The 21,763-nt window shown below is 37.2% G+C and overlaps 1 protein-coding gene across 1 annotated transcript in view; it reads right to left on the bottom strand.

Annotated features, from left to right (window-relative positions):
• The window catches only part of LOC107590979 (membrane-associated guanylate kinase, WW and PDZ domain-containing protein 2-like), a 189,141-nt gene that overhangs the window by 140,131 nt on the left and 27,247 nt on the right, over positions 1 to 21,763 (bottom strand). Inside the window, exon 2 of the mRNA XM_016279950.1 lies at positions 20,862 to 20,978. Within this exon, the coding sequence (XP_016135436.1) occupies positions 20,862 to 20,978 (117 nt within the window). The remainder of the gene's footprint in view (positions 1 to 20,861; positions 20,979 to 21,763) is intronic.

A 21,763-nucleotide genomic window follows, 5' to 3' on the forward strand; every position in this document is an offset into this window, starting at 1 on the left:
TTTTTTACCAATTATCCAAATAATGTTTAATCCTAGAAAGCTATTATTATCAGAGGACACGTGAGCATAACGGTTAGCAGATCAATGAATGAGAGGGCAGCGTTACCAGAGTTGCCCATTTACCACACCTTGTTACAACACAGTAGGGCTATTGCAGACAGAAACAATACTGTACTACATTGATGTTTCCTGTCAGCTCGATTTCTGAGTGGACTTTGCTGTTCCGATGAGCATGAACGGTATACGAGTGGAGCACTCACATGGGCCGTGAGCGACTGAGCGGAGCGCACACGCATAGAGCGGGATAATACGCAGAGAGTCACACCACGTGAAAGTGAAACCTGAGCGGTGAACTAATTTTCGGCAGCCGAAATTTCAGTGCATCTCTAATTATTGGCAACATCAGAAATGGATATTATATAATAGCTTTTTTTAAAAACATTTTAGCCATTTAAAAATATAAAAAAATGATTTTTTTTACACGGCACCCCGGTTGGGAAACACTGCTCTAACGTGGATTCAAACACAAGCACATTTGCTTATGCATTAATAAATATGCAAATATAAAGAGGGATGATTGTTTAGTTGGTCACCCTTTCTCAGCATTGGTATCATGCCCAGTTAATTTCATCAAACAAGTGTTTGAACAACCAACTGGTCTGTTTGTTGCTCTTTCACTGGATATATACCTGTTCAACACACACACAAGTCACTCCAAGTCAAAAATACACTGCATATGCACACATTGTGGTCCAAAGAGAGTGGAACTTCATTCTTCAATAATCAGCAATGCCACCGGGCTGACATCATGTCTGTCTCCATGGTGACGCCTCTGCCAGTCGGAAATCCGCTAGGAGAAAGGCTGCGGCAGCCGTGAGTGTCAGGAAACAACCGGCATGGAATACTAAGCATTTTGAGGTTAATGTGTGCGCACTTGCCTAAAGGTGCTCACTGAATCACATGTGAATCAACACATATGTGTACATTTCGCTTTGACGACAGAACCAGAAATGTCAAGAAAGCTCAAGCTTTCTTATATAGTTGTGAGAGAAAGTCTAATGAAAAGAAGCAATAAACTCCAGATATAGACTGTCTAGACTTTTTAGTGACATTCTAGATGAAGTGCATTAGTCTTGTTTTTCTGAGCTAAACAAATGCTGCCACTCCATCCAGCTCTAGTGCTGTAACGTCCTGCGCACTGTCTGGCACTTGATCTGTCGGCTCTACTGGGACATTCTTGTATTTTTAACTTCCTTTGACCCAATTGTGACAAAGAAGTCAAGCAGCTATTTATAGCCACACAAAAAGATGGATTTGAACTTCAGTGAATTCTGATTTGCTTCAAATTAAATCCACGTTCAAGGGGAACGAGCACCTCTGCTGATCAAATTAGCAGTCTACAACAAACACACATATGCATACAAATTAGCTGTGGCTTCAATTAGCAGAAATCCATTCGAAAAACCTAACACAGATCAATTTGAACATTTATACAGACCAATGTGTGTGGTGCAAAAGTCGTCCCCCCACAATGCTACACTCTTATTGTTCTTCACTCGAAATATTCCAAATGTGGTTTTTCATAGCGATGCCACAAAAGAACCATTTTGTGTTCCCTAAAGACCCGTACAGTGAACAGTCCTTAAAAGAACCTTTTTTTTCCTTATATATAAGATCTTATATTTCTTATGTATAAGGTAGTGCTGGGCGGTATGACCAAAAATTTATATCACGGTATTTTTCAAAATGATAACGGTTTCACGGTACATGACGGTATGTTTTTTTGGTTTTTTTGGGTTATCGGGTGTTAACCATATTTTCTACTGATTGAGAGAGGAAATACTGCAGTATATTGACTTCGAATGCCCTATTTTACTGTCATGATGAGTTAATATAGTCAAAAAAATACCACACTAAATAGTGACTAAACACGACCCCTTTTAATACATGTTAACCAGGAGTCACTCTCATTTATAATCGCGGCATCGTCTGATAAAATCAACATGCATTTACATTAAAGAGCGGTTATGCGGTTGTTTTGGCTATATTACTTTTTTGTCTCATGCAGCGCACTGCCTGCGTCTGAGTAACAAACTAAAAAAACAACAAACAAAAAAAGTGCAAGTGATATTAACAGACGAACTACGCTCATATTTATAATTCCAAACAATCAGTAAGCGACAGGTGCTAGGAAACGCTGTTTTGTACTCATTTATTGACAGCTGTTCCCTCAACACAGTGCAACAGTGAAAAGGGACCCCTTTCAAACAGTGTCGCGTTCCGAACGTTGTTTAAGCGACATACACCGCTTAAACATATTGCGGTATTTTAAAAATTCATATCATGTTGGCGCCAATAGCCTAGTGGGCAGTGTGCCGACATATAGTGCCGTTGTGCTCTGGGCGTCCCGAGTTCGAGTCCCGGCTCGTGGACCTTTCCCGATCCCGCCCCCCCCTCTCTCTCTCCCCTCTGTCGCTTTAAAAATTCATATCATGTTGGCGCCAATAGCCTAGTGGGCAGTGTGCCGACATATAGTGCCGTTGTGCTCTGGGCGTCCCGAGTTCGAGTCCCGGCTCGTGGACCTTTCCCGATCCCGCCCCCCCCTCTCTCTCTCCCCTATGTCGCTTCCTGTCACTGCTATACTGTCCTATCAAAATAAAAATGGCAAAAATAAATCTTAAAAAAATTTATAAATTCATATCCTAACAAAAATAAACACCAGTATTCGGTATGAACCGGTATACCGCCCAGCACTAGTATAAGGCATCTATTAGTTCCATGAACTTTTAACATCCATGGAAACTTTCCAATACAGTACAGTTTCTTTGTAGTGGAAAAAGCTATTTAGATCATTAAAATGTCAACACAGTCTTATGGAGATTTGTAAAAAAAAAAAAAAAAAGGGTTCCGTGAATTGGTGGCAAATTTGTAAGAAATCATTTGATCTCATATGTATGTTTTCGTACGATCGTATGCTTACCCCCACTTGTGGTTGGGATATGGGTTCGATTTTAATGCTTATTATTTTATTAATTTTTAAGAATCAAATCATTCAAAATCACACCGGTGACTTCCAGTGTGAGAGGACGCTGGCACAGTGTGGTTGCCGCTTCTCCACCAGAAATAGAAATAGAAAGCGGTTTTATCAAACTGCACTGTTCATTTTGTTTGGATATTGCGATTGCACGATTAGCTGTTTTGTTGGCTTGGACTGATACATTTGATGACTATGATCTACTGAACTCACATGATTGCACGATCAGCTGTGTTTGGATTCCTAACTCACCTGGATTTAACCTGTTGGTAACAGGCTGTTTCGTTGCTTTTCAGTTATATTTCTTATTGTGATTTTAACTGGAGCTTATGGCAAGAAATACCTCGGACACTTGGATTTCACCATGGTAAAATACTTTCCAGCTGAACTGTTAAAATTACAGCACTGTCTACCTCCTACCTGTGTTTTGCCAAATGATTATTTGAATCTTAATATGTGTGTCTTATCAGGCTACACTTATATTGATCAACCACGAACCACTGGTAAAGGTGGCGGTCTTGCTGTTATTTATAGATCTGATGTCCCTGTCACTGAAGTTACACTACCTTGCTTTTCTTCATTTTAATGTTTGGCAATCAAATTCAATAGTTATTCACCAATTCTTGTTTTAAATATCTACCGTCCTCCAAAACGTAACCCTGCGTTTTTCTCTGAATTCACTGAGCTTTTGACACTTGTCAGTGCAATTTGTTCAGCTGTTATGAAGTAGTTTTGCTCTTTTATTGTTGTTTTATACTGTTGTAGCGCCTTGAGTGTAAGAAAGGCGCATTACAAATAAAATCTATTATTATTATTATTATTATTAAAATCATATGAAATAGCTTGCAAAATAGTTACATTTTTCACATGCGATGCGGTTGAAAATTTTCTTCACATTAAGAAAAAATGGTTCTTTAAAGAACTATTCAATTAAAGGTTATTTTGGGTTCTTCTGTAGCATTGGTGTGAAAAACCCCTTTTGGAACCTATTGTATGGAGTTCAAAATGGTTGTTAGCATATTACTTTGTGGTTACTAGGGTGTTCTAGACAGTTGCTAGGTGGCCACCAGAGGTGTTATGATATTCTGGCCCTTAGATATGGCTTGGTGCCCTCATTAACTGTAAGTATATGGGATTTTTTTAATTGTCTGATAGGCAAAACTCATAAACATAATTTGAACAAACACCACTAATTATTATATTCTAACATAATTTCTCTCGACCCTGCCCATACAACAAAGACAGGCAGATGAACAAGCAGAACCAGCACACTTTATGACTGATGCAGAGCTGTCCTGCTTTTGATTAGCAATGCAATTTTTCTTCAGTGGTCACACGCTCAAGCAGAGGCTCGTGAACCGACGGGCTTGAGAAACAGCTGTAAACGTTCCTCAAAGTGCAAAGTCCACACCAAGTCCTGACTGAATCACCTCAATCATTTGTTCTTGTGATATTGACCTCCATCTCGCTCTTTCCCTCTTGTCTCTTGCCCCAGTAAATCTTCAGTAGGCTTTAATGATTTAATTGGAGGCAGAGGCCATTGTCTCAGAATAGGCTCATTTGCCAGATGCTTACAGCAGTATAAAGAAAGTGGGTTAACCCAAAATGAAAAAAGAGAGCAAGAATAAAGCAGATTATAGGGATGAGAATGCATAGTTGGTCATTTGATGTAAAACATCATGACTGTGGTGTCAAAAAGCAGACTCACCGGCTGCATTTTGATGAGGCAAATTCATGGCGAGATACTTGCGGTTACTCAATCACATCTACACGTGGTCAAATGTATGCATCTGCTGAGAGAAGAGACTTACAATTCACAAGCATCAATCTTGGGACTCTAATTACACTAATCAAGATAACAGGACTTGAATTGCCACTTGAGATCATAAACTGATTAACTCACAGGTCTACATCAACCCATGGCACCAGACCACAAGGGGGCACTCATGAGCCAAAAATTATTTATGTATCTATACAAGCCTATATTGTTAAATGAAGAGACATATTGAATTAAGATGTTTTACATTTTAAATAACAACTGAATAATGTTAAACAATGTGAAATAATTGCATGCTTTGCATGGCAAGACATCCGTGATATCCAGACCATGCTGATATCATAATCTCATTTTTGAGACCAGTGTCCATCAAAACCTCTTTGATTTAGCATCATCTCATCAAGTGTGATACAACAACGACTGTTATCTTCACTAACGCAATCTCTTTTCTCCTCTGCTCACCCTCCTTTGTTTATTTTCCAGATTGTGCTTAGAAGAACTGCTGCATAAATGTTCATTCCTCAAGCTGATTAGACACAGAGCTGCCCATTCAAGCTTCATTCAACAATGCCGTAAATGGGCCACAACATGAAAAACACTGAAACAAACACGCAGCGCTGTGCCTCAGTGGTGCCCATTCAACATCATAAGTGTAAGTGACCCAGTCTCAGCCAACAACCCTCTTAAGCAAAACATCATGCACTTTAATTTACTTACGCTACGATCCACTGACACATCCACTCCTCCCACAAGCACATACTCACTCTCACACTATACACTCAGCATGAGGCCATTCACTCTTTCTGTTGATCCACACACTCAAAGATATCTATCTGTTCTGCATACGTTCAACATATTGATAGGCAACATACAAAATGGTTGGGGTTCTCTTCTGTTGAACAGAATACTTGGAACAAAAATACAAATCTAAATGTTCACTTTGACAAGGTGAAAGACACCTGAATCTAGAAGTTAAAATAAAACAGAAATAGTTATGTTTTCTCATGGGATCATATTGGTATTCACTTCTGAAATCTGCCATATTCATGAGTGAAATGGGGGGGGGACTAATTTTCAAGTATCAAGAATTGATTAGATGATTAAAAGGGAGCATTACAAACTAAATCTTTTTTTATTATTACCAATAAATTAATAAATAAAAGACCATTTTGAGATGGTAAGCATTTATAAATAGTCTGGAATAATATTTATTACTGTATTACAGTAACTGGAATGAGATTTTTTGCCCGAAGCGTGAAACAAATAACGCGTTCTACGGAGCCACTAAAAGGTTAGCCGCTTGCTAGCGGTAGCCTGTTGCATTACAGTACATGAAACTTCACTTACCACATACACAGAGTAAGTAGAAATGTCTGATAGGACGTTGGCGAATGATTTGCAGATCCTGAGCACCAAGGACAAACATCTAATCTTGTCAAATGTGTGGTAAGTGCTGTCGCGCCATAGTATAGAGTCCTTGTGATCGAGAATCTCAAAAGTAAAAGTGGAAGTAAAATTCAATAGCAGCACCCTGATGCCCGCAATTTATATACAGTCGCCTATACTTACCCAACGATATATTTGCGAGAAAAAGTATTGAATTATTTTTTTAATCCTCCCATCTCGTAGGCTATTTATTCCCTTTAGGGTTTCCGTAGTACACTTAATTTCCTTTGCGAACACGGAACTGGGATGCGGCGGATTGCGGGAGAGGGGGTGGTGGGGTGGGGGGGGGTGGAGTTAGCACAATGTCAGCTTAACATCGTGATGTCTGTCAGCCATCGGCGATGGACGATGGCATCGTCTATCGGCCCAACCCTAGTTCTTAGGCGCTTTAGGATGTTTTCTTTGCCTTACCATCATTCATATTCATCACAAGCCTGTCCTTTAAGTCTTAAAGTCACTGAGCTAAGTTTTAAGTGCCTGACATTCATTCAAAGAGCAGGTCTCTCTTTACCACCTTCTCATAAGCAGAGTTTTCTCAGAGCTTATGAATATCAATACAGCCCTCAGGTAACTGAAATCACTTGGGCCATAATGGCACTGTTTGTCTGGAAGGTTTCAATTAATATTGTGGGCTATTCTTTAATAAGCCCACATCCTGAGTCACACTATTTTAGAACATTACAGGCAGATCCCATAGAAAAACGCAGACAAACAACTTGGAACTGTTGATGTAAGAGTTAAGAATCTGAACAAACCTCCTAACCATAAATCTGGGCATAAATGATACCTTAGATCATGTACTGTAGCTTGTTGAGGGGAGGTGCTATTATTTTTTAAGCAATCAGACTAAATGGCAAATCCAATAAAATGACAGTGAGACAAACTGTTCTGCCTATTTTTTTTTCTTATATGCATATCTTATTCAGATCATATATATGCACATTATATACACAGTAATTAGCTTTAAACTGCATTACACTAAAATACTGTAAAAATAAAAAAAATAAAAAATTTCAAAAAGGACAGGATGCTTTTCAAAGCAGAATTACAGTGATTGTGGCGGTGAGTTTTGCCAGTGAGATGAAGTCTCAAGAAGGTTTGACTATGATTTGCAAGCAAGAATTTAATCAATCCTGTATCATATTCTACAGAAATCACAACAACTATTCAAAGTAATGAAGTAATCAAAGCTGTCTCGTCCTGTTTTGTGGGAACGGAAGTTCTCACGGACAATCAAAGCCCTTCCTTCCACCTTTCACATGCTCAGCTGGCTTGCTGATGTCCTCCATCACCACTTTTTCCTGGACCTGTCATTTTCTTCCTGTGGGTGCCGTCATAGCAAACAGTTGCGGTAATTACCACACAGAGACGTTATAGTAGCCACACTCACTAAAGTCCAACAGCCTCATTAGTTCTGACTCATGCTTTCATTAAACTACAGAAAGACGAAAGGGACGGACCACCCTCCAACTTCCTCACTTCCTTTCCTGCTCTCTTCTACCAAACTTCATGACTGGTTCATGTATCTTCCTTTTGACCCAATGCCTCCCCTCTTAGCTTTTTCTCTTGAGTTCCTCACATCTCACCAGGTTCTGGCAGTGAAATCAAAGGGTTTAATAAAGTGCTGTGGGGTTGTTGTCTTTGACCCATAAATATATATACAAGTTACAAGAACAAGTCATTTCATAAATTTGAAAGGGTACTGACACAGGAACTGGTGGGAGAAAACAGCTTAATCGTCATTAAAATAATGTCAAAATCTCAAAAATGGTCATGGTCAATTTATTTTGTCTTTACGCAAAATTTTAATTATTTAATTATGATCCTAATTATTATTAATTACATGTTTGATCTTAGTTTTTGACATGTTTTGTTAAATTCTCTAATTTGTCTTGAAAAAATGAACATCTCAGGCTCATAACAACTGTTGAAGTGTCAAGCTGTTTAAAACAAAGTCCTACAGTACATTGACATTTCTTGAAGCACTGGCAGAGCTCATATTAGCTCTGTAGTCCCAGGCCTTCTCCACATAAAGTCTTGCTTTTCTCTCGTATTCCCGAGAGGAGACAAGCATAAATGCGTGTGTGTTTGTGAGGGATTGTGTTTGTTGTGATTGTGTGAGTGCATAAGCACAGGTCCAATGGCTCTGAATAATGGACGGGGCTCGTGTTTGTTTAAAAGTGCGGCATTTCTCCTCAGCTGATATGCGTTGGTGCATGAATATTAATGCAGTGGAGTGTTTTGTCCATCTCCATGCTATCGTCCCACTCCCCGCAAATCACTCTTTGATGTAAGGCTGAACGATTTTGGAAAATAATCTAATCGCGATTTTTTTTTACCAATATAGCGATTGCGATTTAATATGCAAATTTTTTTTAAAGCTCTTTATGTTCTGTATTATTCAACAAAGACAAGCTATATCATTGTATAGTATGACCAACACAATATTAGATCGATTAAACATAAATGTTCTTTTCTGTAGGCCAGGCCTATATGTTATGATGAAATTAGGTGATGCATGAATTGATATGAATGACATTTTTATTTAACAATTGCAATCACAGTATATTGACTGATTTGTTGAACTTCCAACCTTGTAAGCATGTAATAATTATGTTTAAATAAGCCTGGTGTAAACATTAATATGAAAGTCAGTAACAAATCACACAAACTAAAGTAGATTGTAGAAATATAAAAAAAAATCTGTTGCTTTACCACACTACGGCTCGGTACGGTTCACTTTTAGGGGTTTTTCCACTGGGTACACCCCCCTTTAAACCTATAAAAAAATCTGAAACACACCAATCCATCTCCCATTCTAATGGCGCTTTTCCACTGCATGGTACGGCTCGGTACGGTTCACTTTTAGGGGTTTTTCCACTGGGTACATTACCTGGTACTTTTTTTAGTATCGCCTCGGTTGGGGTTCCAAGTGAACCGTACCGTTACCAAAACGTGACGTGTAAACTCTGATCACTGATTGGCTGGAGAGAATCGTCACTACCTGCGTCACTGAACTTGTGACACAAACACAAAAGAACCGCCAGATTTAAATCAGCACAGCCAGCGAAGGATCGATCGCAACTATTTTGAACGAGCGCACCTTTTTTTTTAACAACCAAAATGTTTTGTTGTCTGTTGCGGAAGAACAGACGTTCCTCTCATTGATAGCAGAGGAGTGGATCCAGCGAGAGCTTGATGGGGCGACGCTGAATGAAAAAGTTTTTTTTAGGAGTCGCGGCAGTAGAGTAGGGCGCAACTATAACGACATGTGAATAATCCCGCCCACTCTAAAGCGGTACTAAACTGTAGTGGAAACGCAAACCGTGCCGAGCCGAACCGTGCCGTGCCGTACTGAGCCGTACCGAGCCGTACCACACAGTGGAAAAGCGCCATTAGTTACGTCCTTTGGCTGTTTACTGTTTTATTTCTTTTCTTTTTCTGCTGATGGCCCGCGCTCGACCTGAAGCAGCGCTGCTTAGACCGATGGGTGTGTGTCATCAAAGTACTGCGAGAGCTATAAGAGAGAGCAGACGTCTCCTTATGCTTTCTCTCGTCATACTTTGATGTCATACACCGAATGATCTTCAAGTTGAACACACCTCTTTACTCTCGCGTGTCACGTGACCGTGTAATCGCAGCCTCTGCGATTGAAAAATCGTGTTTTTTCATATCGCGATATTATCGCAAATGCAATTAATCGTTCAGCCCTACTTTGATGCATTAAAGCCACTGCAAAAAATGCCCAAAATGTCCACGGTCTATAGATGTATACTTTACACTCTCCATACAATAGCAACACCCTGACTGAACTGGACTATATATTCACACTACACACTAAGTTTTTCACAACCTTCTAAAACAGCTGGAAATCACAAGGGATAAAGCAATTTGCATACATCTGAAATTTGGCACTGCAGTGCAGATTTTGGACTGACTTCAAATTAGGACCTGGCACACCTTGACGTTTTGGGAAGATTTTAGTGACTTTGAAAGCAGAACATTCCTTAGAGAATAACAAAGTTTTAATGTCATTATGTTACTAAAAGTCACATCCTGCCCATTTCCATTGAAATGATGTCCACTGAAATTAAATGGTGCGTGGCTGGCGGTCTGTGGACCCTCTCAGAACCCACCCAAATTACAATCAAATAAACCATTGTTTGAAAAGTGCCGTTTGGTTTTTGAGTCTTTTAATGTGAGCCCAATGCTACAGATAACACAAATAGCCACTGAGTTTCATATGACTCTACTAAGGGGTAACAAACACACCGCATGTCCTTGTCACTAAAGAGCTGACTCAAATAAATATAGTTCAATGCTCACTCATCACAGCATCATTCAAAAGTTTTCTTTTTCTATTCGAATATATTTTAAAACGTAATTTATTCCTGTGATGCAAAGCAGAATTTTCAGCATCATTCCGTTTTCAGAGTCACGTGGTCCTTCAGAAATTCAGAAAAAATCATTCTAATATGCAGATTTGTTGCTCCAGAAACATTTCTTCTTATTATTATTATTATCAATGTTGAAAACAGTTGTGCTGTTTAACATTTAGAAACCCCTTTACTGTCACTTTTGATCAATTTAATGCATCCTTGCTGAAAAAAATTATTAATTTCTCACCAGAAATGCCTTGACAAAGTCTGAGCGGAAAGAAACACCTAATATTAAAATCACAAATAAAAACCCATTTATTATCACAATTGTTTCTACTAGCAATGAGCTATACAATTAAATGATAGACAAATGAATACACATGCAAATGATTAAACATATAAATACAGATGGAGAACAAACTTAAATCTCCAGCTCTCAACTAAAAAAAAAAGATTCTTATCAAGACTAAATTGTATACTAGCCAAGTTAATTTTAGATTGTCTAATTGTTGATATGCAGTAAGATCATCACACAATTGTCTTATTATTTATGTGTTTTTAGAGAAACATTTCTAGTGCTGGGCGGTATAGCGGTTCATACCGAATACCGGCTTTTATTTTTGTTATGATATTAATTTTTAAAATACCGCAATACGTAAAGTATGTCGCTTAAACAAAGTTCGGAACGTGACACTGTTTGAAAGGGGTCCCTTTTCACTGTTGCACTGTGTTGAGGGAACAGCTGTATGTGTTACTAAGCGTGAAAGTTCAGAAACTGAAGCTGTAGAACTAATAGAACGTGATTACACATGGAGGTTTTCATTATGAAAGGCTATTTGAGGTACAAGTTCTGAAGGATCATGGAGGATCTGCTGAAGTTGGGCTCTGTGTGTGTGTGTGTGTGTGTGTGTGTTTACTCCAGGATGGCTCGTGTTGTGCTCTGGAGATAAGGAGATTATAATTGGCTCACTGAGTGTGGTTTGCATTTGACACTGACTGCAGCTGTGCCACACAGACTTTGGAAAGCCAGCGAGTATGTCAGAGTTAGACATCACTGTCAACAGATTAGACCTCATCCACAAACCCAGCTTTAAAAGATAAAGGGTCTCTACCACAGCGGCTGAGACGTAAACGAACACATTAAAGAGAGTTTAGAAGATCTGTAATGATGACTAGGACCGGAATACTATGATAATTCCTAAACCGCATGAAATCAAAACCAGAGTTTCGAGGCTTTTAGTCCAGAGTGTTAGCGTTGAGGATAATCTATATGCTAACATACTCTAAAAGTTGACAAAATAAACTTTTAACACATTTAAACCGTCTTTCTCTTCCGGGAAAAAGGGTGGAATGTATAAATGACTCATTTTGTTTGTAAGTGAGTATGCAAATTTATAACTGATCATATGCTATTGCTATTTGAAAAAAAAAAACTGTCCAATGTCAGTGGTATTTAGAAAGTAAGTTGCAACAGATGAAAATGGAAGATGGGGTTGTTTGGGGAAGTATGATCTATTTCTAACACCATTTGACATGCTGCCACCCTTCCAGACCTCTCACGATCTCTATTTTTCACAGCTACAAATAACTCTCTGTCCTCTGGCTACATCAGTCTACACAAGGACCGTTAATGGAGCGGGACACCTTTAATACAAGACAGTCTAGCTGGAAAAGGGGAAAGGAGACTTGAGCTTTAAACTGGTAAGAAACTGAGATACTTTGACGTGTATGAACAGGGTAAAGAATATTGGTTTGATTATTTAAATAATTCTGAAATAAAATATATAATTATTAGATTCAAAATTTTAGGCTTTAAAAATGTTGCCAGGCAACTGACTGAAATAAAATAAGTTTAGTTGAGATACTAAATTAAGGCTATGTTAAAGCTATATAAAATAATATAAATAATAATAATAATAATAATAATAAAAAACGATTACAAATGACAAAAACACTTAACTAAATTACTATAACTGAAAAAAAATAGCTTATTCAAAATATTTTAGCTAAAACCTAAATATTAATATTAGGATATAAATAATACTAAAATAACACCGATCTCATTTCACACCAAAATAAAACAAAACAAAACAAATAAACATTTGAACATCACAACAAACCAATTGAATGCTTAAAGAAAATGAAGTGATGCAACACAACATACGATGATGATTTTTAAAAAAGAAAAAAACATATATAAATACTAGCGTAGTGGAGTTACATGTTTTTCATTTAAAAATAATTCATTAAGAAAAGAAGAATATATGCAAAAGAACCATGGAAACCTAGTCAAAGCTCTCATCATGGCACTTAAGTACAACAACTGAGACAGAGACGGAAACAGAAAGACATGCCAAAAGAGAGTGGAAGACAGAGCTAGAAAGAGTGAAAAGGGAAGAGAGACTGACATACAGAGAGTCAGAGAGAAAGAAAAGGATAACCAAAATACCCATTAAAGAAACTATAACCAAGAAATTAAATGATGAGAAGACTATACATATATATAAATTAAAATTAAACAAAAAGTGTCAGTAAAGACTGACTTTTCTGAAGTCCACAGTCAACGCAGCCATCTACCAGGACATTTTAGAGCACTTCATGCTTCCTTCTGCTGACCAGCTTTTTGAAGATGCTGATTTCATTTTCCAGCAGGATTTGGCACCTGCCCACACTGCCAAAGGTACCAAAAGTTGGTTAAATGACCAACACGGTGTGCTTGACTGGCCAGCAAACTCACCAGACCTGAACCCCATAGAGAATCTACGGGGTATTGTCAAGAGGAAGATGAGAGACACCAGACTCAACAATGCAGATGAGCTGAAGGCCACTGTCAAAGAAAACTGGGCTTCCATACCACCTCAGCAGTGCCACAAACTGATCACCTCCATGCCACGACGAATTGAGGCAGTAATTAAAGCAAAAGGAGCCCCTACCATGTATTGAGTACATGTACAGTAAATGAACATACTTTCCAGAAGGCCAACAATTCACTAAAAATGTTTTTTTTATTGGTCTTGTGAAGTATTCTAATTTGTTGAGATAGTGAATTGGTGGGTTTTTGTTAAATGTGAGTCAAAATCATCACAATTAAAAGAACCAAAGACTTAAACTCCTTCAGTCTGTGTGCACTGAATTTATTTAATACACGAGTTTCACAATTTGAGTTGAATTACTGAAACAAATGAACTTTTCCACGACATTTTAATTTATTGAGATGCACCTGTATATATATTATACATATTTATAAATGTGTTTCAAACAACACCTTTGTGTGAGCAAAATTTGTTTTCATTTGCTGAAAACCTTGTCATACTTGCTTTTGTGTTCCAAGGAAGAAAGAAAACTCAAAAATCTGATTTAATTCGTATTTTTGTCATGTTTTCCAGTACAAATATTTAAACATCCTTGAAACAAGATCAATTTACTTGAGAAGCATAACTGCGTATTTTGAATAAATGTTATTTTTCTCACCCCATCGGCAAACTGTTTATGTTTGTTTTAGGCATAAACCACGGTAAGTATAGCGAGAGTTGTTTCGTTTTATGCATCTAACAAGAATATTGCTAATGATGTAATACAAACTTAACGTCTCTAAAAACAAGTCTTTAATGGATCTTGTTTGAAGGATGTTTAGATATTTGTATTAGAAAAGAGACACAAGATACTTATTAAATAATCGGTTACACTTACTTGAAGGGGTGTGCATAAGACTGACATGACACCTTCATAATCATGACATGACACCTACATAATCATGACATGTCATGAATATGAAGGTTTTTTTATGCATGTTTATGACAACTGTCATTAAGTGTCATTCGCTCAGTTATGTCATTTTTAATGCAAAGATGACATTGTTTGAGATGTCTTTGTTATGGGCTATGGTGAGGGGTAAGGGTAGGGGTTGGGTTAGGGTTAGGTCAAATAATGTCATATTTGCATTAAAAATAACATAACTGAGCGAATGACACTTAATGACAGTTAATGTCATAAACGTGCATAAAACCTCCTTCATATTCATGACATGTGTCATGTCATAATTATGAAGGTATCATGTCAGTCTTATGCACACCCCTTCAAGTAAAGTGTTACCAAAAAATCTTTTGCCACAGAAAACCCATATGATTTTTCCAGTGAGGCAGTGTGTGCAACATTAACCAACAGTTGCACAGCCGAGATGATGTCAGTCGAAAAGCAAAGCCATTTAGAAGAGAAGTAGGTTATTAATTTTTGATGAACTGTGCACAATAAGACCAGGAATGTGTATTAAAGTTACTTGGGTAAATTTTGATTATATGTTGACTTGAAAGAACCAGATCCTCCACATCCACAACAAATATAATTAAATCCAATTCAAGCAAAGCATCTAGGGAATGAATTCACTGTTACAATCTTCCCTTTAAAACCGCAATGATTAATCTCTCCAAGAATGTGACTGCAAAGCCTTGGAAGATATACAGGTGTAGTTAAATCTTATATCCATTTTTGATAACTGGAATGATGAAACCCCTACTTCAGACATCAAAGATTCAATTCCGGAGTTCTGAAAATGAGATTTCAGGCTTGTGTGGTCCAGCATGTTGTTTAAAATCAAATCTTTGGATTTCAGGGCAGAAACTCTACATTCAAGTCTTGCTCAGTAACAAGGGAGTTATAGAGAACTCTGGGTACCTTTAACTGGCAATTCAAGCTTGTTCAATTTTTCAGGTATATGGTTTTGCTCTGAAAATGTGTCAGACTGTTTGCGGTGGCAGGTGCTTTGGAAAAAGCCTGATCCACATTTCTGTGTTCTGAAGTGAAAATGAGACCTGCTTCAGTCTTGTTATGAGACTTCAAATGTTCTCTAAAGCATTCTGGATTTACAGACTACACGGTGAGAGCCTGTCGCTGACAAAACCACCCTTAAAAATAATTCACCAATATCTCACTAAATGAAAAGTCTGTCATCATTTCCTCATGCATGTTGTTCCAAACCCATGTCTTTGTTTGTCCTTTTTTGGAGCTTGACGGTTCCTAGTCACTATATGGATTCATTGCATGGAAAAGAGCAGCGTGAACATTATTCAAAACATTTGCTTTTGTGTTCTACAAAAGAATTCAGGGTTTGGACTGACATGAGGGTGAGTAAATGACAGAATTGAGAAACAGAAATATAAGAATGACAATGTGCACAGTGGTCAACATAGAGTAGAATGGACAGTATCTCTGGGTCTCTTGTTAGATATTAGAGGACACTGCGTCCCCCATTTATAATAGTGTCTCACGTCTCATTTCTGGAGAGGTTCAATGTCAGCACTAACAACTTCTAATGTCACCCTGTCTCTTCCCTGTGTGTGTGTGTGTGTGTGTGTGGCAGGAGTAACCTGTCATGGCACCCTAAGCTGTAATAGATCTGCTGCATAATTCATGAGGCAGTTCTGTGATTATGAGCATTACTGTCATTACTCAGCAAGCAGCCAGTCACGTGACTGATAATGTGACGGCAACGAGGACACATCCTCACCTTTCTCTGGAGTGACTGTTTTTTTTTCTCTCGTACAGAAACTCAATTCTGCAGTAATAATATTCTGTGAAATGTAAACTCCAAAATCTAGTAAGATTCCTGGCTGTCTACTGCCTACATAGGCAGCTGTCTTCAAAGGCAAGATCCAAACCAACTTGATAACCTGATCTCATGAGAAAATGTACAGTGGGTATAGAAAAGAATCACCCCCCTTTAAAATAATCACATTGTGCTGCTTTGCATTTGCTTTGTAGTCACATTTTGTTTGGTGTTATATCTTTCACTTGAATGTTAGAAGATACACTGAGTAAATACAGCTGGATAAAACAAAAACGGTCTATCTTCATTTTAGGCTGCAAAGCAACAAAATGTGATTTTTTTCAAAGGGTGGGGGTTTCTTTTCTATACCCACTGTATTTTATGAGTGTGCAATTTCATACAATGTACCTCATAAGTGACTGATTTGGAGCACTCTACATAGGCAACAACTCCTCACGACACACATAATAGTGAGAATCAAAATAGACGCGTTCCAAAATAGTTTAACAATAGCATGTTGCTAAATTGCTAATTAGTAAAAAAATCTGTCAATATTTGGGCATTTTAAGATAATCAGCATACGCCAGAAAGAAATAGCACTAATCAGGTAAATCAAGTGCCGCACCTCATAGTTAAATCCAATGTAACATTAGCATGTTGCTAAGCTAACAAATGAGAAACTAATAAGTACTGTAGTAACACAACATATATAACTGGTTAATATTGGGCATTTTGAGATTAATGTTACAGTATCTGCCACACAAAATAGAGCTCCTAACGTTTAAACAACTGATTCCAACAGAGTGTAATGTTAGCATGGTGCTAATCTAAGATAACTGATCAAATAATCGGTCTAAATTTGGGCATTTGTGACCAGTGTTGGGGAAAGCTACTTTTAAAAGTAATGCATTACAATACTGCGTTACTCCATAAAAAAGTAACTAATTACGTTACTTAGTTACTTTTTATGGAAAGTAATGCATTACGTTACTTTTGCGTTACTTTTTAAATCTGTACAGGGCTTGCTTGTTTGTTTTTAAAATAAAAAGAAATTTTTTTGGCAAATATAAAAGCTTTTCACACCAAAAGTGAAATGAATACGCCTCAGGCTGAAGGGAAAGTAAAATTACAGTAGAATGCAGAAGAAGAAAGTTCAACACACTTCAGCAATAAAAAAAGACACACAAATGTTTGTCTAGAGTAATATTTGCTTATTAGTACGGTTGAACTGGATCATCGAAGGTCAGAAGCAAAGACATTGGTTAATAGAATGGGATTAAATACATAGTTGCATTATTTTTATTCATTTTGAAGAATAATATTTGAGTGAGATGAATTAATGCATATTCATATTTATTTTAGAACTACAGTAACATCTTCTGATTTCTCTCAACATGGGGACAGGAGAGCTGTCAATCAATCAATTGGAAAAAAAGTAACTTGCGTTACTTATTTGAAAAAGTAACTCAGATATTCTCTTGTCAATTATAAAGTAATGCGTTACCCCAACACTGTTTGTGATTATTAGCATGTGGCAGACAAAATAGCACTTCTCAAGTTTATCAAACAGTTGATTCTATTAAGACCTGAACTTTAATACAATAGAGTGTGCTAAGCTAGCAACACAATGAATAATTGGTTGATATTTGGGCATTTTGAGATTATTAGTTTGAGCACCACAAAATAGCGCTTCCTCACATTTATCAATCAATTGATTCTATTAGCACTGTTCTAATCAAATAACCTGACAATATAAGAGTAAGCAGATTAATTATTGGTCTCTATTTGGGCATTTTGTGATTACTAGAATGTGGAAGACAAAATAGCACTCATCGCATGAATCTACTGAAAAGCGTACCTGACAACTGATTTTAAAGGGGTCATATGATGCGATTTCAATTTTTCCTTTCTCTTTGGAGTGTTACAAGCTCTTGGTGCATAAAGAAGATCTGTAAAGTTGCAAAGACTAAAGTCTCAAATCCAAAGAGATATTCTTTATAAAAAATCAGAGTCAGCCACGCCTACCTAAAACGGCTCGTTCTAACGCGCTCCCACATATCTACCTCACTATGTGGGAAGATTTGCATAACGCCGCCCAAATGTTCACGCAAAGAAAGAAGGCGTAACTTTTAGTCTTGCTGTAGTATTGTTGACGCTGCAGCCATGTCGTGAAGACGCTGTGATTCGTTGTGAAAGCGAAACTATTTTGTGTGCCATTAGCATATCGCTATGCTAACCACATGACAATCATTAACACCTAATGGTCTGATAACCTTAAAAATCTATTTCTCTTTCCATTTGGTTATTTTTGTGAATTTAAATGGCATTATCAAAAAATAAGATATTTATTTTATTTGATATAAACATGTTGTGTACCTCTTATTAGCTATCATTAAATTGTACATTGTATATGTCTAACAATACACATTCAAATTCATAATACACCATCATCACTGAGAAAAATCAATGACCCTGTCCACTATATTGGAGAAAAAATGTTCACAATGCATTCTGGGACAGCCAAAACAAAGTTTCTTAGAAGGTAACATGATGCTGGTCACCTTTTGGAACTATCTTCTTGTCAGGAACACATCTAATGCCCTTAAAATGTTTTCTAAGTAGGCAGCTCACTAGCTTTTGAAACAGAGCAGTTACATTACATATGAATAAAACTAAATTTGTATGCATGGGTTTTCAAATTATCCAATCTTCCTCTCTACCTCAATTTCACTCTTCTTATTTCAAGCTATCAGTTTCCTTGTTTCTTTTTCCTCTTGCAAGTGTTCAATGAATCCGACATCTGCTGCGTTTTATCTAGGGTCCTCACACCTCATTCTCATTTTTTTATCGTAATCTCTGTCAGTCCATCCCTCTCTCTCTCTCATCTGTATTCTCCAGACCTCTCTCTTTCTCTCGGGTACGGATCTCACGTGTGGCCCTCTGGTCTAATGGAATCACAGCTCAGTCTCTCTGCTGGACAGTAATCACTCTCTCTCTCTTTCACTCACTCGCTTGCTCTCACACATAACACAAGGGCTTCACTTGAGCAAAAGCTTCACGGAAATCCGTTCATGCGTCGGTGCAGTCCAAAGACAAAGTATACTGTGTATAATATCTTCAAATGTTTCAAAACACCTCTTTGGTTCTGGACTACAACTCTAAGTATACAGATACAAACTTCACTTCATTATAACTATAAAGACTAGCGAAGTTAGTTTTCTTTTTAAGGGTATTTTCAACCACAACTGGGTGGTTGCACTAGACTTTGTGTTTTATGCACTTTCATGTGCTTTACTGCATACTAAAGTTCAGTTTGGTGAGTTCTTAAAAATTCTAATTTGCTAAAAATGTTTGACCTAAACATCTCAGATTATGAAGATTGATATCAAGGTGGGTTCTTTTGGGTTGGGCCAGCAAGCAAGCAACTACAGAAAAGATCGATCTTAACCAGGGGTACAGGGAAAACTAAAAGTGACAAAAATGGCCCCAATATGCAAAATGTCAATGCTAAAAAATATATATTTCTATATATTATTTCTGATAATATTCCAATTTTCCAATATTCCAATATTCCAATAAGCCTAATTATTTACAATATTGCATAAAATACTGTTGATTTTTTAATAATTAGTCATTTAAATAATCAATTTAAATAACATACTTTTAAATAATACATTTAAATAAATAATTTAAGATTGATCACTTGTTAATTAATTCATTACATCAAAGTACTAGACATAAATAATAATACACAAAAATATTTTATATGCAAATATACATCTAGAAATCAACTTCAAGGAGCAAAAAGGTCCTTTAAATGGAAAACTTCTACCACTGAATGTGAATTTTCTAGTGCTGTCAAACGATTAATCGCGATTAATCGCATCCAAAATAAAAGTTTTGGTTTACATAATATATGCGTGTGTACTGTGTATATTTATTATGTGTATATAAATACAAACACATGCATGTGTATATTTAAGACAAATATTTTATGTTTATATATTAAATATATTTATATATAAAGATACAAATATATAAATGTATATACATATATGCAAATATTTTCAAAATATATACTGTATGTGTGTGTATTTATATATACATAATAAATATACACAGTACACATACATATATTACGTAAAACTTTTATTTTGGATGCGATTAATCGCGATTAATCATAGAATTTTCACATGCAAAATCCAATCATTTCGATAGGAATCAACATGACCAGGAATTTTGCATAAAGTTGAGTTATTCCCCACACAGATTTCGCAACTGCTTCAAGTTGGTCTCTCCAAAATTTGCAATGTTGACCAACAGACAGCTGTTTGATTTGAAAGAGAGCAGTGCTTCATACATTGTTATGTTATTGACGATTAACCTTTTTTGTATTGAAAAATTGGCAGAAATTACATTAAGGTGACCGCACCTTAACACTGCTAGAAAGCAAACAGCCTTGCAACCAACCCAATACCAATGCTTTGACATCCACCCTATCATCGTTGCAGGGTCCGAAACGATTTGATATACGTAAAACAAAGTGAGACTACCCTGTTGCAGTGATCAGACAACATCAGCCAGGACTTAATCAATAAGAAGTCAGTGGCCAGGCCGAGATGACAAAGCCAGTAAGAGCAGCAGTGTTACAGGTTAAGGAAATCAGGGTGACGAGTTACTCACAGGGTACCGTACGAAGATAGAGGTTGTCCCGAATTATTTGTTGCAGCTCGTGGTCCAAAGAGCCCTTCTGGAAACGCAGGTTGAGATACTGCCTGAGATCTTTATCCACAACACCTCCTGTAACACACATACAGACGTTAGATGACCCTCTACCACGATACAATCTCATCTGATAACAGGCTTCTTGGCGTTTACTTCACATTCACAATAAACTCTGTGAAGAAATGCCTTTTGTGTGCAGTTTTTCAGTAATAGTAAAGAGTGTGTGTGCAGCCATTCTATTTTATGAGGAAAAGGTCTGACAATACTGCAGCAAACCATGATTTAGTCACTCGATACAAAAACCTGACCACAAAGCGATCGCCTGTAGAGCTGCGAGAATATGTCTGTGATAGTTTCCACTTTGTTTCATGGTCAAAAAGCTTTTTCAAGCTCCTAAGAGGGTCCTACCTTCCTGTTTAGCTTGTTTCTCATCGATATAAGCACACAATGCCGCTCATACACACACACTGGCCAAATGCACATCATATTTTTCATGGTACATAGTAATGTCTTCTGAACACATAAGAGTGCAGGGATCCCCATGGGGCGTCCCAGTGATAAATACACATGCACACACATCGTCATCATTATTACATCCCGTGATGAAATGGGGAGGGGGTTCTCTTCAAAAAATGTGCTTTATCAGCAGACAGATGGATAGAGTGAGAATGAGAGAGGGGGTGAAGCGAAACACAGAAAGAGAGAGGCACATGTGAGTATATGGAAAAAAAGCAAGTGAAATATAGAGATGAGGAAAATAAAGGATAGTATCCCCACCCACACACACATCGACAGCATTTCTCTAAATTTCTAATATATATATATATATATATATATATATATATATATATATATATATA

Source organism: Sinocyclocheilus grahami, unplaced genomic scaffold (genome assembly GCF_001515645.1).
Source record: "Sinocyclocheilus grahami isolate Dianchi unplaced genomic scaffold, SAMN03320097.WGS_v1.1 scaffold135.1, whole genome shotgun sequence".
Taxonomy (NCBI): Eukaryota; Metazoa; Chordata; class Actinopteri; order Cypriniformes; family Cyprinidae; genus Sinocyclocheilus; species Sinocyclocheilus grahami.